This window comes from Procambarus clarkii, chromosome 50 (genome assembly GCF_040958095.1).
Source record: "Procambarus clarkii isolate CNS0578487 chromosome 50, FALCON_Pclarkii_2.0, whole genome shotgun sequence".
Taxonomy (NCBI): Eukaryota; Metazoa; Arthropoda; class Malacostraca; order Decapoda; family Cambaridae; genus Procambarus; species Procambarus clarkii.
Genome location: NC_091199.1, coordinates 19,450,105 through 19,466,541, shown reverse-complemented (window position 1 = coordinate 19,466,541; position 16,437 = coordinate 19,450,105). Strand labels below are relative to the sequence as shown.

Sequence of the window (16,437 nt, the reverse complement as noted above, 5' to 3'; positions counted from 1 at the left end):
AAACTCTCCCTGGACAGATGTAATAGGACCCATTATCACCACACCAGAAATAAATATCTCTTTGATATCCCCAGGGTCAAACTTAATCTGTGTAAACACTCTATGCAAATTAAGGGACCTAGTCTATGGAACTCACTCCCTAGTGAATTGAAAAACTGTAAAACTTTTGCCTTATTTAAAAGCAAAACCAAAAAGTACCTAATTTCATCTTCTTAGTTTCCTACACTGAGCTTTAAATTTGCTCTGTACCTAGTGTTACCCAGTCTCCTAATTTTTATGTAGTATCAAACAACCTTATCATTGTGTTCATTGCTGTCTTCTTTTATGTGCTAGCCATATGCTGGATTGTGACTACCAATTTTTGTCAACTACCATTCAAGCTGTCATTGCAATCAATCTTATATTGTTTCTGCTGTATTGTGCCTACCAATTTTTGTCAACTACCATTCAAGCTGTCATTGCAATCAATCTTAGCTACCTATGTGCTTTAATATACTGTACCTACAATTTTCTCTCATCTTATTTTTTTCATTCCACGTAACTGTTATCATTTTTTTGTCTATAAATTTTGCAAGCATTTACCTTCTTAAAATTTTTTTAGATTAAGGACCTGCCCGAAACGCTGCGCGTACTAGTGGCTATACAAGACTGTAATTACCATATTATGTATCCTCACATTCCCAATGTACATTCTTGTATATGCATAAATAAATAAATAAATAAATAAATAAATAAAGAGTTGCTCGGTCGATCGATCTGTCCGGGGTAGGAGCTCGGCTATTATAAAAATACACGTATCTTCGCTTTAAATTTAAATATGCCCATGGTAAGGTATTTAAAATGAAGCTTATATTTCTATCTTTCTTGTGACATATAAAACTCTTACGTTTATTAAGAAATCTGCGTGAAATAGGCATGGTTCTGAGATGAATGCTGCGGTTTTCGAGCTCGACGCGCGACAATGGACGCCAAACACATCCAGTGGGTGTTATTGGACCCCATACCCATTCTATGGATGGTTGGAGCCCCATACTCATTCTATGGGTGGTTGGAGCCCCATACCCATCCTATGGGTTGTAGTGGACGCCATACTCATCCTGTGGGTGGTATTGGACCCCATACCCTTCCTGTGGGTGGATGTGGTCCCCATACTCATCCTGTGGGTGGATGTGACCCTCATACCCATCCTGTGGGTGGTATTGGACCCCTTACCCACCTAACAGGTGGTAGTGGACAATATACCCATCCTAGCTATAGTTGGTATAGTAGACACAATAATATCCTGTTTGCAGTAGTTTACCCCATAGACATTCCAACGTATCATCGTTTTCTGTTAGCGTTCCTACAAAACATCCTTTAAAGATTTGTAAAGCACAAACTATGGTATATAATATTGATTGACGAAGGACTGTTATTCTATGTAATAATTTTTAGTGCTTATTATAATTTACTAAGAACAACTAATATTTCTCAAAACAAAACTACGAGCCTTCAATAGGAAGTAGCTGATCTGTAATATTCTAAGAGCATGGACAATAGTAGGTAAATTTTACAACCCATGTGGGATCTGAAAACTACAATTTTCCTTATAATTGAACCAATCACGACTATTCTGCTATCTAGGTTGACGGACGGGTACTGTGAAACGTAAATTGGTACGTGAGGAAGAGTTTGGGTTTTGGAAAAAAAGTAACTGGGAATATATCACATATTTACTAAGTCATATTCAACATATTGACTTTAAGCATTAAGTCATATATGTGCTGTCTTGTGTGAGAACGGGTTGCCAGAAAACTATTACCACCTTCTCCCTGGGTGGTTTTCTGACTCTCAGCCTCGATACCATTCTCTTTGAGGGTTCTAATCTCCTCCTTTGCTGCTGTCAGCTCTCTTTTCAGGTTGCTTATTTCGTTCTTCATTTCCTGCATCATTTCTTGCATCTCACTCTTGATGTCCTCCAGAAACTGGGCGAACATTTCCTTCATCTCGTCACCTTGGCTCTTTCCTGCTCCCCTGGGACCTCTGGCTGCCATCTTGACCCTGTTGGGATGGGGGAGGGAGAGAGAGAGAGAGGGGGGGAGAGAGAGAGAGAGAGAGAGAGAGAGAGAGAGAGAGAAAGGGAGGGATAAAGGGAGAGATAAATGGGTGGGTTGGGGGGGATCCGACCCTTCCACTGAAGTGAGAAGAAGGTAGAAGGGGAGGGGGGGGAGGAGATGGAGAGAGAGGCGGGAGGGAGAGGAGAGGGAGAGAGTGGATGAGGAAGAGAGCGGGTGAGGGAGAGAGCGGGTAAGGGAGAGAGGGGGGGAGGTGTGTGTGTGTGTGTGTGGGCAGAGAGGGAGGGGGAAGGAAAGAGAGGGAGGGGGAGGGAGGGGGAAGGAAAGAGAGGGAGGGAGAGGGGGAGGGAGGGAGGGAGAGAGAGAGAGAGAGAGAGGGAGAGAGAGAGAGAGAGAGAGAGAGAGAGAGAGAGAGAGAGAGAGAGAGAGAGAGAGAGAGAGAGAGAGAGAGAGAGAGAGAGAGAGAGTGAGAGAGAGAGAGAGAGAGCAGGAGAGAGAGAGCAGGAGAGAGATAGTGGGAGTGGGAGAGAGGGAGTGGGAGAGAGGGAGAGTGAGGAGGGGAAGAGTGTGTGTATGGGCGATGCGGGGGACTGAGGGTGGGGGGGGGGGGGCGGAGATGGCGACTAAGTCAGGTCAGGTCAGGTGGTGGGGTCAAGAGGGGGGGGGGGATAGTAAGGTCTATCCCAGGTGTTAATGCCTTTTCCCCTGACTGAACAATTGTGTGTGTGTGTGCGCGTGCACGTGTGTGTGTGCGTGCACGTGTGTGTGTGTCTGTTTTAGCGTGTGCACACTTGTGTGCGTGTATACGTACGTGGGCGGGCGTGCTTGTATGTGTCAAGATATCCCTTATGCGTTACCTCTGCCTAAATGAGCCACTCTGAGATTTTTAAATATATTTGATATCCTGAACGAGAATTTGATAATCTTTTACCTCAATCTGTACACCTGATTAATTGACCAGAGAGGGGTACATACCAGACTGCCTCCCGCTCACACAACCAGATGAGCGATGTATGATGACGATGTTTATCCTTCGTTGTCTCCCACTAGGTGATTCACTAAATGCTGGTAGATTGATGAGGTCTTCTTCTCTGTCTACACAAAGCTCTGGAGTCAGTCACTGTATCGTTATGTGACAGTTCACTAATTCACTGTACCACTGATCACAGTCACCACTCACAGCACAATCAGGTAGCTCCACGGCGGGTCGTCCCACCCGGTCAGGTCACACACTTACATGCACCGGTGATGCCCTAGCTCCACTTTTCGTTTCTTCGCCAAATCTTCGCACTATCGCTAGCGATATGACTATGCTATGTTGCACCCTGCTAGCTACACACTGCGAGAGGCCAAATACTATGATCTAGCCTCTATACTCCTTCAATGTCCCGAGAAATTGACGAATTTCCGCGGACCTCACTAATCGCGTGTCTCCTACAGACTCCCGCGGCGACGTATTATGTGTGTGTGTGTGTGTGTGTGTGTGTGTGTTTGTATGTACGTGTATGTCATTGTTTGTGTGACATACTTTGTGTGGGTGAGGATCAGGGAGTGGGTGAGTGTCAGGGAGTGGGTGAGGGTCAGGGAGTGGGTGAGGGTCAGGGAGTGGGTGAAGGTCAGGGAGTGGGTGAGGGTCAGGGAGTGGATGAGAGTCAGGGAGTGGGTGAGGGTCAGGGAGTGGGTGAGGGTCAGGGAGTGGGTGAGGGTCAGGGAGTGGGTGAGGGTCAGGGAGTGGGTGAGGGTCAGGAAGTGGGTGAGGGTCAGGGAGTGGGTGAGGGTCAGGGAGTGGGTGAGGGTCAGGGAGTGGGTGAGGGTCAGGGAGTGGGTGAGGGTCAGGGAGTGGGTGAGGGTCAGGGAGTGGGTGAGGGTCAGGGAGTGGGTGAGGGTCAGGGAGTGGGTGAGGGGTCAGGGAGTGTGTGAGAGTCAGGGAGTGGGTGAGGGTCAGGGAGTGGGTGAGGGTCAGGGAGTGGGTAAGGGTCAGGGAGTGGGTGAGGGTCAGGGAGTGGGTAAGGGTCAGGGAGTGGGTGAGGGTCAGGGAGTGGGTGAGGTTCAGGGAGTGGGTGAGGGTCAGGGAGTGGGTGAGGGGTCAGGGAGTGTGTGAGAGTCAGGGAGTGGGTGAGGGTCAGGGAGTGGGTGAGGGTCAGGGAGTGGGTGAGGGTCAGGGAGTGGGTGAGGGTCAGGGAGTGGGTAAGGGTCAGGGAGTGGGTGAGGGTCAGGGAGTGGGTGAGGGTCAGGGAGTGGGTGAGGGTCAGGGAGTGGGTGAGGGTCAGGGAGTGGGTGAGGGGTCAGGGAGTGGGTGAGGGTCAGGGAGTGGGTGAGGGTCAGGGAGTGGGTGAGGGTCAGGGAGTGGGTGAGGGTCAGGGAGTGGGTGAGGGTCAGGGAGTTGGTGAGGGACAGGGAGTGGGTGAGGGTCAGGGAGTGGGTGAGGGTCAGGGAGTGGGTGAGGGTCAGGGAGTGGGTGAGGGTCAGGGAGTGGGTGAGGGTCAGGGAGTGGGTGAGGATCAGGGAGTGGGTGAGGGTCAGGGAGTGGGTGAGGGTCAGGGAGTGGGTGAGGGGTCAGGGAGTGTGTGAGAGTCAGGGAGTGGGTGAGGGTCAGGGAGTGGGTGAGGGTCAGGGAGTGGGTGAGGGTCAGGGAGTGGGTGAGGGTCAGGGAGTGGGTGAGGGTCAGGGAGTGGGTGAGGGTCAGGGAGTGGATGAAGGTCAGGGAGTGGGTGAGGGTCAGGGAGTGGGTGAGAGTCAGGGAGTGGGTGAGGGTCAGGGAGTGGGTGAGGGTCAGGGAGTGGGTGAGGGTCAGGGAGTGGGTGAGGGTCAGGGAGTGGGTGAGGGTCAGGGAGTGGGTGAGGGTCAGGGAGTGGGTGAGGATCAGGGAGTGGGTGAGGGTCAGGGAGTGGGTGAGGGTCAGAGAGTGGGTGAGGGGTCAGGGAGTGTGTGAGAGTCAGGGAGTGGGTGAGGGTCAGGGAGTGGGTGAGGGTCAGGGAGTGGGTGAGGGTCAGGGAGTGGGTGAGGGGTCAGGGAGTGTGTGAGAGTCAGGGAGTGGGTGAGGGTCAGGGAATGGGTGAGGGTCAGGGAGTGGGTGAGGGTCAGGGAGTGGGTGAGGGTCAGGGAGTGGGTGAGGGTCAGGGAGTGGGTGAGGGTCAGGGAGTGGGTGAGGGTCAGGGAGAGGGTGAGGGTCAGGGAGTGGGTGAGTGTCAGGGAGTGGGTGAGGGTCAGGGAGTGGTTGAGGGTCAGGGAGAGGGTGAGGGTCAGGGAGTGGGTGAGGGTCAGGGAGTGGGTGAGGGTCAGGGAGTGGGTGAGGGTCAGGGAGTGTGCGAGAGTCAGGGAGTGGGTGAGGGTCAGGGAGTGGGTGAGGGTCAGGGAGTGGGTGAGGGTCAGGGAGTGGGTGAGGGTCAGGGAGTGGGTGAGGGTCAGGGAGTGGGTGAGGGTCAGGGAGTGGGTGAGGGTCAGGGAGTGGGTGAGGGTCAGGGAGTGTGTGTGGGTCAGGGAGTGTGTGTGGGTCAGGGAGTGGGTGAGGGTCAGTGAGTGGGTGAGGGTCAGGGAGTGGGTGAGGGTCAGGGAGTGGGTGAGGGTCAGGGAGTGGGTGAGGGTCAGGGAGTGTGTGTGGGTCAGGGAGTGTGTGTGGGTCAGGGAGTGGGTGAGGGTCAGGGAGTGGGTGAGGGTCAGGGAGTGGGTGAGGGTCAGGGAGTGGGTGAGGGTCAGGGAGTGGGTGAGGGTCAGGGAGTGGGTGAGGGTCAGGGAGTGTGTGAGGGTCAGGGAGTGGGTGAGGGTCAGGGAGTGGGTGAGGATCAGGGAGTGGGTGAGGGTCAGGGAGTGGGTGAGGGTCAGGGAGTGGGTGAGGGTCAGGGAGTGGGTGAGGGTCAGGGAGTGGGTGAGGGTCAGGGAGTGTGTGAGGGTCAGGGAGTGGGTGAGGGTCAGGGAGTGGGTGAGGGTCAGGGAGTGGGTGAGGGTCAGGGAGTGGGTGAGGGGTCAGGGAGTGGGTGAGGGTCAGGGAGTGGGTGAGGGTCAGGGAGTGTGTGAGGGTCAGGGAGTGGGTGAGGGTCAGGGAGTGGGTGAGGGTCAGGGAGTGGGTGAGGGTCAGGGAGTTGGTGAGGGTCAGGGAGTGGGTGAGGGTCAGGGAGTGGGTGAGGGTCAGGGAGTGGGTGAGGGTCAGGGAGTGGGTGAGGGTCAGGGTGCGGGTGAGGGTCAGGGAGTGGGTGAGGGTCAGGGAGTGGGTGAGGGTCAGGGAGTGGGTGTGGGCGAGGGAGTGGGTGAGGGTCAGGGAGTGAGTGAGGGTTAGGGAGTGGGTGAGGGTCAGGGAGTGGGTGAGGGGTCAAGGAAGAATGGGTGGGGGAATTTGATTTAGCAGAGGAGGTCAGAGGTCTGATCAATATCAGGTAATGGGTGTGGTTGTGGGGTGTGGTTGTGGGGTGTGGTTGTGGGGTGTGGTTGTGGGGTGTGGTTGTGGGGTGTGGTTGTGGGGTGTGGTTGTGGGGCGTGGTTGTGGGGTGTGGTTGTGGGGTGTGGTTGTGGGGTGTGGTTGTGGGGTGTGGTTGTGGGGTGTGGTTGTGGGGCGTGGTTGTGGGGTGTGGTTGTGGGGTGTGGTTGTGGGGTGTTGTTGTGGGGTGTGGTTGTGGGGTTTGGTTGTGGGGTGTGGTTGTGGGGTGTGGTTGTGGGGTGTGGTTGTGGGGTGTGGTTGTGAGTGTGGTTGTGGGGTGTGGTTGTGGGGTGTGGTTGTAGGGTGTGGTTGTTGTGTGTGGTTGTAGGGTGTGGTTGTCGGGTGTGGTTGTGGGGTGTGGTTGTAGGGTGTGGTTGTGGGGTGTGGTTGTGGGGTGGGGTTGTGGGGTGTGGTTGTGGGGTGTGGTTGTGGGGTGTTGTTGTGGGGTGTGGTTGTGGGGTGTGGTTGTAGGGTGTGGTTGTAGAGTTTGGTTGTGGGGTGTGGTTGTGGGATGTGGTTGTGGAGTGTGGTTGTGGAGTGTGGTTGTGGTGTGTGGTTGTAGGGTGTGCTTGTAGAGTTTGGTTGTGGGGTGTGGTTGTGGGGTGTGGTTGTGGGGTGTGGTTGTAGGGTGTGGTTGTGGGGTGCGGTTATGGGATGTGGTTGTGGGGTGTGGTTGTTGGGCGTGGTTGTGAGGTGTGGTTATGGGTTGGGGTTATGGGGTGTGGTTGTGAGTGTGGTATTTAGGTGTGGTTGTGGGATATTGTTGTGGTGTGTGGTTGTGGGGTGTGGTTTTGGGGGTATGGTTATAGGGTGTGGTTGTAGGGTGAGGTTGTGGGGTCTGGTTGTGGGGTGTGGTTGTTGTGTGTGGTTGTGGGGTGAGGTTGTGAGGTGTGGTTGTGGTGTGTGGTTGTGGTCGTTTGGTTGTGGGGTGTGGTTGTGGGGTGTAGTTGTAGGGGTGTGGTTGTGGTGTGAGGTTGAGGGGTGTGGTTGTATTGTGTGGTTGTGGGGTGTGGTTGTAATGTGAGGTTATAGGATGTGGTTGTGGGGTGTGGTTGTGGGATGTGGTTGTACTGTGTGGTTGTGGGGTGTGGTTGAGGGTGGGGTTGTGGGGTGTGGTTGTGGGGTGAGATTGTTGTGGGGTGTGGTTGTGGTTTGAGGTTGAGGGGTATGGTTGTGGGGTGTGGTTGTAGGATGTGGTTGTGGGGTGTGGTTGTATTGTGTGGTTGTGGGGTGTGGTTGTGGGATGTGGTTGAGGGGTGAGGTTGTGGGCTGTGGATGTTGGAACACAACTGTGTCCCCTTGTTCGCGTACCACCCGTGTTGTACACTTTATCTTTATCTGCCTTGACAATTCCTCTGAGAATTTTGTAGGTATTGATCATGTCTCCCCGAGTTCTACTGTCTTCCAGCGACGTGAGGTACATTCCACGCAGCCTGTCCTCGTTACTCATACCTCATAAACTCATGCCCCATGTAAACATGTGTGTGTTTATGTGTACGTGTATGTTATTGTTTGAGTGCCTGTGTGCGTGCGTGTGTACGTGTATGATATTGTTTGAGTGCCTGTGTGCATGTGTGTGTGTGTGTTTTTATGTGTACTTGTATGTTATTGTTTGAGTGCTTGTGTGTGTGTGTGTTTATGTGAACATGTATGCTATAGTTTGAGTGCCTGTGTGCATGTGTGTGTGTGTGTTTATGTGTACGTGTATGCTTTTGTTTGAGTGCCTGTGTTCTCACCTAATTCACTTAATTGTACTCACCTAATTGTGCTTGCGGGGGTTGAGCTTTGTCTCATTGGTCCCGCCTCTCAACTGTCAATCAACTGATGGTCAGAGTCCTGAGCCTACCGGGCGCTATCATATCTACATTTGAAACTGTGTATGGAGTCAGTCTCCACTTACATCATTACACACAGAAATCACACTAACGTGATGTATCCAATAAACAAATCCACAAGGACCGTGACGAGGATTCGAACCTGCATCCGGGAGCATCCCAGACACTGCCTTAATCGACTGAGCTACGACAGGGTAAAAGAGTTGAAATCGAAGTTCTACTGAACTTACTGGATCCCGCAGCCTCTCCGAGGCACAAACCAGGATTTTACACAACTCCTAGCACTCGAGCTATGTCAATAGGCCGTTCTCCTTCAGTAGAACTTCGGTTTCATCTCTTTTTACCCCTGTCGTAGCTCAGTCGATTAAGGCAGTGTCTGGGATGCTTCCGGACGCAGGTTCGAATCCTCGTCACGGTCCTTGTGGGTTTGTTCAGCCTCCACCACATAACTTCCTAGTGCTTTCTATTTATTTACCACTCTGACAGTGAAAAAATTCTTTCTAACGTCTCTGTGGTTCATCTGGGTACTAAGTTTCCACTCTGTCCCCTTGTTTGTGTTCCACCCGTGCTGAAGAGTTAGTCTTTGTCCACCCTGTCAATTCCCCTGATAATTTTGTAGGTGGTTATCATGTATCCCCTTGCATTTCTCTTTTCCAGGGACGTGAGATTCAGCTCCTTTAGCCTATCCTCGAAGCTCATACCTCTCAGTGACATACCGCTGAATCTTCTCTAACTTAGTCTTGTGTTTAACTAGGTATGTACTCCAGGCTGGAGCTGCATATTCCAGGATTGGTCTGACATATGTGGTATACAGGGGTGTGTCAGTGCGTATGTGTGTTTGTGTGTACGTGTATGTTATTGTTTGAGTGCCTGTGTGTGTGTGTGTGTGTGTGTTTATGTGAACGTGCATGCTATAGTTTGAGTGTCTGTGTGCGTGCGTGTGTGTGCTTATGTCTACGTGTATGTTATTGTTTGAATGTCAGTGTGTGTGCCCGTATGCGTGCAGGTGTGTAAACATGTGGACATGTCCCTAAAATGTGTAATCCATATGTGTGGTGTTCTCCCTCCACAGGTGAGTCCTGTGCTCAGTACCACCAAGGTGGGTGGTGGTACAGTGACTGCAGTGATGTTCTTCCCACGGCTCCCAAAAATTTCTTGAAGACATGGTACTGGAAGCCAGGTGACAGCTGCCCGGTGTATCTCCAGCAGCTACAGCTGATGACACGACCCCAGAACTTCCCAACTTGTCACCAGTGATTGTTGGTAAGTTAATGTGCTGGTGAGCTGGTACTTGTGGTGGTTGTGGTGAGCTGGTACTTGTGGTGGTTGTGGTGAGCTGGTACTTGTGGTGGTTGTGGTGAACTGGTACTTGTGGTGGTTGTGGTGAGCTGGTACTTGTGGTGGTTGTGGTGAGCTGGTACTTGTGGTGGTTGTGGTGAGCTGGTACTTGTGGTGGTTGTGGTGAGCTGGTACTTGTGGTGGTTGTGGTGAGCTGGTACTTGTGGTGGTTGTGGTGAACTGGTACTTGTGGTGGTTGTGGTGAGCTGGTACTTGTGGTGAGCTGGTACTTGTGGTGGTTGTGGTGAGCTGGTACTTGTGGTGGTTGTGGTGAGCTGCTACTTGTGGTGGTTGTGGTGAGCTGGTACTTGTGGTGGTTGTGGTGAGCTGGTACTTGTGGTGGTTGTGGTGAACTGGTACTTGTGGTGGTTGTGGTGAGCTGGTACTTGTGGTGAGCTGGTACTTGTGATGGTTGTGGTGAGCTGGTACTTGTGGTGGTTGTGGTGAGCTGGTACTTGTGGTGGTTGTGGTGAGCTGGTACTTGTGGTGGTTGTGGTGAGCTGGTACTTGTTGTGGTTGTGAGTAGTAGGGTGTAAGACTCACAGGGGATTTTTTTTTCAGGCCAGAGATCCCCTGTGAGTCGTACGACTCACAGGGGATTTTTTGTTTGAGGTCCAATATCCCCTGTGAGTCGTTGGGGGTTTCAGGTGAATTTGGGCAGTCACAGATTTGGAAGTAAGGAATTCTTATGAGAAAAATAATTTCCGAGATCTTAGAAGTTTGTTAAGCATTCTTATGATGAAAATAAGTAAGAAAATCTTAAAGAAAAGTTTTAGAAAAAATCGTGTTTGTGTCACAGCATTTCCAGGTGAACTCTACGGACATATCTTGCCTGTTTTCAACTTCGGAAAAAATCCCCTGTGTGAGCCATGGTTTTCAGGTTCCAATATCGTCTGTGTGAGCCAGGGTTTTCAGGTGAATTTTGTCAATCACAGATTTTAGAATTTTGTTAAAGTTCTTATCATGAAATAATGTCATACGAGTTTTGTTAAAGTTCATATGGGAGAAAACTCAAATTTTTCAGAGTTCAGTTTTAAGAAAATATTTCAGTTTCAAATAATCATAGAAGTTTATTTATATGTTTATGACCGAATTTGTAAAAGGTCCATTTTCAGAGAATATTGTCTTAGATGTTTTGTTAAGGAAAACAGACAACTTAGCCATAACATTTAGTTTTATATCCATTTACGGCTATTTCACCTGTAAAGACCAAAATTGAACAGAGCCCAGTTTTTAGCTCATATTTCATCAGAGACCATTTATACCTAAAAATGAATAGAGTCCACTTTGTGAGCAAAATTAGTCAGAGACAGTTTTTAGCTCATATTTCATCAGAGTCCATTTTATACCCAATTTTCGTCAGAATCTACTTTGAGAGCAAAATTAGTCAGAGACAGTTTTAAGCTCAAATTTCATCAGAGTCCAATTATCAACAGAAATTCGCCAGAGTCTACTTTGAGAGCAAAATTAGTCAGAGACAGTTTTAAGCTGAAATTTCATCAGAGTCCAATTATCAACAGAAATTCGCCAGAGTCTACTTTGAGAGCAAAATTAGTCAGAGACAGTTTTAAGCTCAAATTTCATCAGTGTCCTGTAATCTGTGAAAATTCGTCAGAGTCCAGTTAAAGACCAAAATTTGACAGACCCCATTTTCGCTACTATCAGTCCAATCCCCCTGAAATTTTAAACAGTCATATTTCAGACGTAGTAAATAAGATCAAGTCAGTTACTGAGCTCCAGCTCTTGTCCCCCTGTATTTGCATATTTACTCTATATTCAGCTGTGTTCTTCACATTTTTTCCATGTTTTCTGTGTTCATTCCATGTTCTACAAATGTTCACAGCATGCTCAGTTCAATTCTTTTCACCTGTTTTTCTCATTTTCTGTTTTCTACCATTTTCCCCGTATGTTCACTATGTTCTTTATCATGTTTTCATGTACATCATATGTTCTCTGTATAACTTTTATACTCAATATTCATGTTCTCAATGTTCTTAGCTTGTTCTTCACATGTTCAGTGTTCATTCTTTGTATTCCCTATGTTCCTTATCCATGTCTTCATATTCTCTATAAGTTCATATTCCCTGCATGTTCACTCTATTCATCAACTTTTTCTTACATGTTTTCTGTGTTCACCGTATGTTCACTGTGTTCATTACAGCAATACAGTTCCCTCAACAATTTTAGTCACCCAGTTTTATTTGCAAAAACTATGTCAAAGTAATTCTCATTGTCAACTTAATAGTTCTATCAACCCTGTTCTTAAACAAATCTACACTTTATTCAGTTCCAAATTTACAAAAGACAAACTTTTCTTGTAACTTCTTAACTAAAATCTTTCGCCAATCAACCAAAAATTGTCAAACGAATCTTTCCAACACTGTTCATAACTAAACTTATTCCATAGTCAACAGAAAATAACCGCGTTCTTAATGTTTCATTGTCATTTCATAACTAAAAATTATCCATCAATCAACAGAAAAGGTCATATTCATCATTGTTCCTAACTAAAATTATGTTTTTCGTCAAGTAAGAAAATATAGTCAAAGATATCTATCATCGTCGTTCTTAACTGACATTTATACTTTGTGGAGCACTAAAATAGTCACTGTCTTCATATTTTTTTTCTTTGTCTTTCCTCAACTAAAATAGTCAAATGTAACTTTTTCAACACTTTCGTAACTAAAATTATATGCCGCTAAGTAAGAAAAATAGTCAAATGTAACTTTTTCAGCACTTTCGTAAAAATTATATGTCGTTAAGTAAGAAAAATAGTCAAAGGTGCTCTCCGTAACACCAAAGTTACTCTTCGAGATAACAAAAAGACACTCTCAAACACTCAAAATTTACTCACATCCTCAAAGTTATTCTCAGAGTCATCAAAAAGTTAATCTCAGTCATCAAAATGCTATTCTCTAAGTAGCCTTGCGTTCATCAGAGAAACTTTCTAAGACATCTTCGTTCATTAAAGTTAGTCTCAGAGGCATCAAAGTTATTCCAAGAGCCGTCAAAGTTAATCTAAGACATCATTTTTCATCAAAGATATTCTCTCTAAGCCATCAATGTTCTTCTCTAAGACATAAAAGTTATTCTCAGTGTCACCTTTGTTCTTCAGAGAAACTTTCCAAAACATCTTTGTTCATCAAAGTTATTCTCGGAGTCATCAAAAGGTATTCTCTAACTCACTTTTGGTCATTAAAGTTAATTTCTATGTTATAAAAGTTTGTCTCAGAGACATCTAAAGTTAATCTTAGAGTTATCAAATGTAATCTCTAACTCACTTTTGTTCATCAAAGTTGATCTCAGAGTTAACAAAGGTAATGTCTAACTCACTCTCGTTCATCAAAGTTGTTTCAAAGACATCAAAGTTAATCTCTGAGTTAACAAAGGTAATCTCTATCTCACTCTCGTTCATCAAAGTTGCACTCAAAGACATCCTTTGAGACATCAAAGACATCCTTTAAGACATCAAAGTTATTCTCAGAGGCGTAAAAGCTATTCTCAGAGTCATAAAAGTTATTCTCAGAGACATGAATGTTATTCTCAGAGACATAAAAGTTATTCTCTAAGTAACCTTTCGTTCGCCAGAGAAACTTTCTAAGACATCTTCGTTCATTAAAGTTAATCTCAGAGGCATAAAAGTTATTCTCAGAGCTATCAAACTTGTTCTCAAAGTCATCAAAGTTATTCCAAGAGCCGTCAAAGTTAATCTAAGACATCATCTTTCATCAAAGATATTATCTCTAAGCCATCAATGTTCTTCTCTAACTCACTTTTGTTCATCAAAGTTGATCTCAGAGTTAACAAAGGTAATCTCTAACTCCCTCTCGTACGTCAAAGTTGTTTCAAAGACATCAAAGTTATTCTCAGAGTTATCCAAAGATATTCTCATGTCCACAAAAGTTATTCTGAGCTATCAAAGTTAATCTCAGACATCTCCGTTCATGAAAGTTATTCTCTAAGAGCTATCAAAAAGTTATTCTCAGTCATGAAATGTTATTCTCTAAGTAACTTTCCGTTCATCAAAGTTATTCTCTCTAAGCCATCAATGTTCTTCTCTAAGACATAAAAAGTTATTCTCTGTCATCAAAAAGTTATTCTCTGAGCTAACAAAATACTACTCATGTTCTCAAAGACATTCTCAAAGTCATCAAAGTTATTCTAAGAGCTAACAAAAGTTATTCGCAGAGTCACCTTCGTTCTTCAGAGAAACTTTCCAAAACATCTTTGTTCATCAAAGTTATTCTCGGGAGTCATCAAGAGGTATTCTCTAACTCACTTTTGTTCATTAAAGTTAATTTCTATGTTATAAAAGTTATTCTCAGAGACCTCTAAAGTTATTATGTAAGACATAAAAGTTATTCTCAGAGTCATCAAAGTTGTTCTCTAAGACATCAAAGTTGTCCTCTAAGACATCAATGTTGTGATCTAAATCATAAAAGTTAATCTCTAAGTCACCTTCGTTTATTAGAGAAACTTTCCAATCCATCTTAGTTGATCAAAGTTATTCTCAGAATCATCAAAGAGATCTCTAATTCACCTTCGTTCACCAAAAAGCTGTTCTCTAAGACACCTTCGTTCATCAAAGAAACTCGCCTTCCATCATGTTATTCTTTAAGATATCTTCAGTCATAAAATTTCTCTCCAAAATGTAACTAGTTCAGCTTTTCATACCAAACCTGCACTTCTGTTAAAATATATTTTCTTAGTCGCTTTACCCTAAAACTCTGAACTACACTGTTCAAACCTACGTAACCTATCCTCTCCACCCAATGTTACTTAGTTAACGTAACGTTCCTAAACCTAACTTTACCTATCCTAACTTAACTTACCTTACCTTTACCTATCTTACCTAACTTAACCTGCATAACCTAACTTTACCTATCCTAACATAACTTACCTTACCTTACCTATCTTACCTAACTTTACTTATCTTACCTAACTTAACCTGCATAACCTAACTTTACCTATCCTAACATAACTTACCTTACCTTACCTATCTTACCTAACTTAACCTGCATAACCTAACTTTACCTATCCTAACATAACTTACCTTACCTTACCTATCTTACCTAACCTTACTTATCTTACCTAACTTAACCTGCATAACCTAACTTTACCTATCCTAACATAACTTACCTTACCTATCTTACCTAACTTTACCTATCGTACCTAACTTAACCTTCATAACCTAACTTTACCTATCCTAACATAACTTACCTTACCTTACCTATCTTACCTAACTTTACCTATCCTAACATAACTTACCTTACCTTACCTATCATACCTAACTTACCTAACCTAACTTACCTACATTTACCTAACTTAACCTGCTTAACCTAACTTTACCTATCCTAACTTAACTTACCTAACTTATCCTGCTTAACCTAACTTACCTACATTACCTAACTTAACCTGCTTAACCTAACTTACATAATTTAACCTAACTTATCCTGCTTAACCTAACTTACCTTACCTTACCTAACTTAACCTGCTTAACCTAACTTACATAACTTAACCTGCTTAACCTAACTTATATAACTTATCTTACCTATCCTAACGTAACCTAACTTGCTTTATCTAACTTAATCTTACATTCCCAAACTGATGTATCCTAACTTATCTAGTCCAACCAGACATGATCTAACTTACATAATTATTCCTGCTTGTCTTTGTGTTTCGTCAATCATTGTCTCATATTCATTTACTCATTTCAAGGGTTAATTTCTCAAATGGACATTTTTGCATTTCAAGTGTTATTTGTTTAAGATTGGGTGTTTAACAATTTCAAAGGTTTTTTGAAATTGTTAAACACCCAAATGGGAATTTACTTGTTTTAAGGGCAAATTTCTCACATGGTCATTTTTGCAGATCAAGGGTTATTTGTTAAAGTTCATCAAGTTGCTCATAAGTTGTATTTATTATGTTTGTTATCATATGTTCTTATTCCCCAACCCCTTAACCTAACCTCTTGTAATCTTAGTGTATTTAGTAGGTTCTAAGGTTCTATCATATGTTCTTATTTCCCAACCCTTTAACCTAACCTTTCAGATGTAGTTTATTGTGTTTTTGACGTATTTGTTGAATATATTATCCTTTTCCTAACCTTTCAGATGTAGTTTTGTTTCTCCTTTTTGTATATTTTTACCCAAACCCACCATCCCACTTAACCTTCTTTCCTTCTTTTACTTTGTTTCTCCTACTCCTTCTAACCCTCCTTTTCTATCTCTCTCCCTTATTCTCTCTCTCTTCCTCCCCCTCTCTCTCACTCATTTGCTCATATGCTCTCTTCTTTCTCAAATTCAAGTCTTAATGCTCCCATTCTCTCACCCTTACTCTCATTCACTTAGTTTTTCTTTTTCTCAAATTCAAGTCTTAGATGCTCCCATGCTCATTCCTCCCCCCTCTCTCTTACTCTTTTCTCCTCTTTTCATGCTCTCACTCATTTGCTCTCTTGTTTTTCTCAATTTCAAGTCTTAGTAGATCTGATTCTTTACTATTGTAATTTTAATATTACTAAGAAAAAGAATGAACTTATATGTAAAAACAAAGTAAAAGAAGGAAAGAAGGTTAAGTGGGCTGGTGAGTTTGGGTAAAAATATACAAAAGAGGAGAAACAAAACTACATCTGAAAAGTTAGGAAAAGGATAATATATTCAACAAATACGTCAAAAACACAATAAACTACATCTGAAAGGTTAGGTTAAAGGGTTGGGAAATAAGAACATATGATAGAACCTTAGAACCTACTAAATACACTAAGATTACAAGAGGTTAGGTTAAGGGGTTGGGGAATAAG

General features: G+C 45.2%; 1 protein-coding gene across 2 annotated transcripts in view; it reads left to right on the top strand.

Annotated features, from left to right (window-relative positions):
- Positions 1-16,437, top strand: part of LOC123772743 (angiopoietin-related protein 7) — a 296,995-nt gene that overhangs the window by 237,026 nt on the left and 43,532 nt on the right. For both annotated transcript variants that reach the window (XM_069303621.1, XM_069303620.1), the window contains exon 8: positions 9,373-9,563. In XM_069303621.1, the coding sequence (XP_069159722.1) occupies positions 9,373-9,557 (185 nt within the window). In that variant the 3' untranslated portion in view covers positions 9,558-9,563. The remainder of the gene's footprint in view (positions 1-9,372; positions 9,564-16,437) is intronic.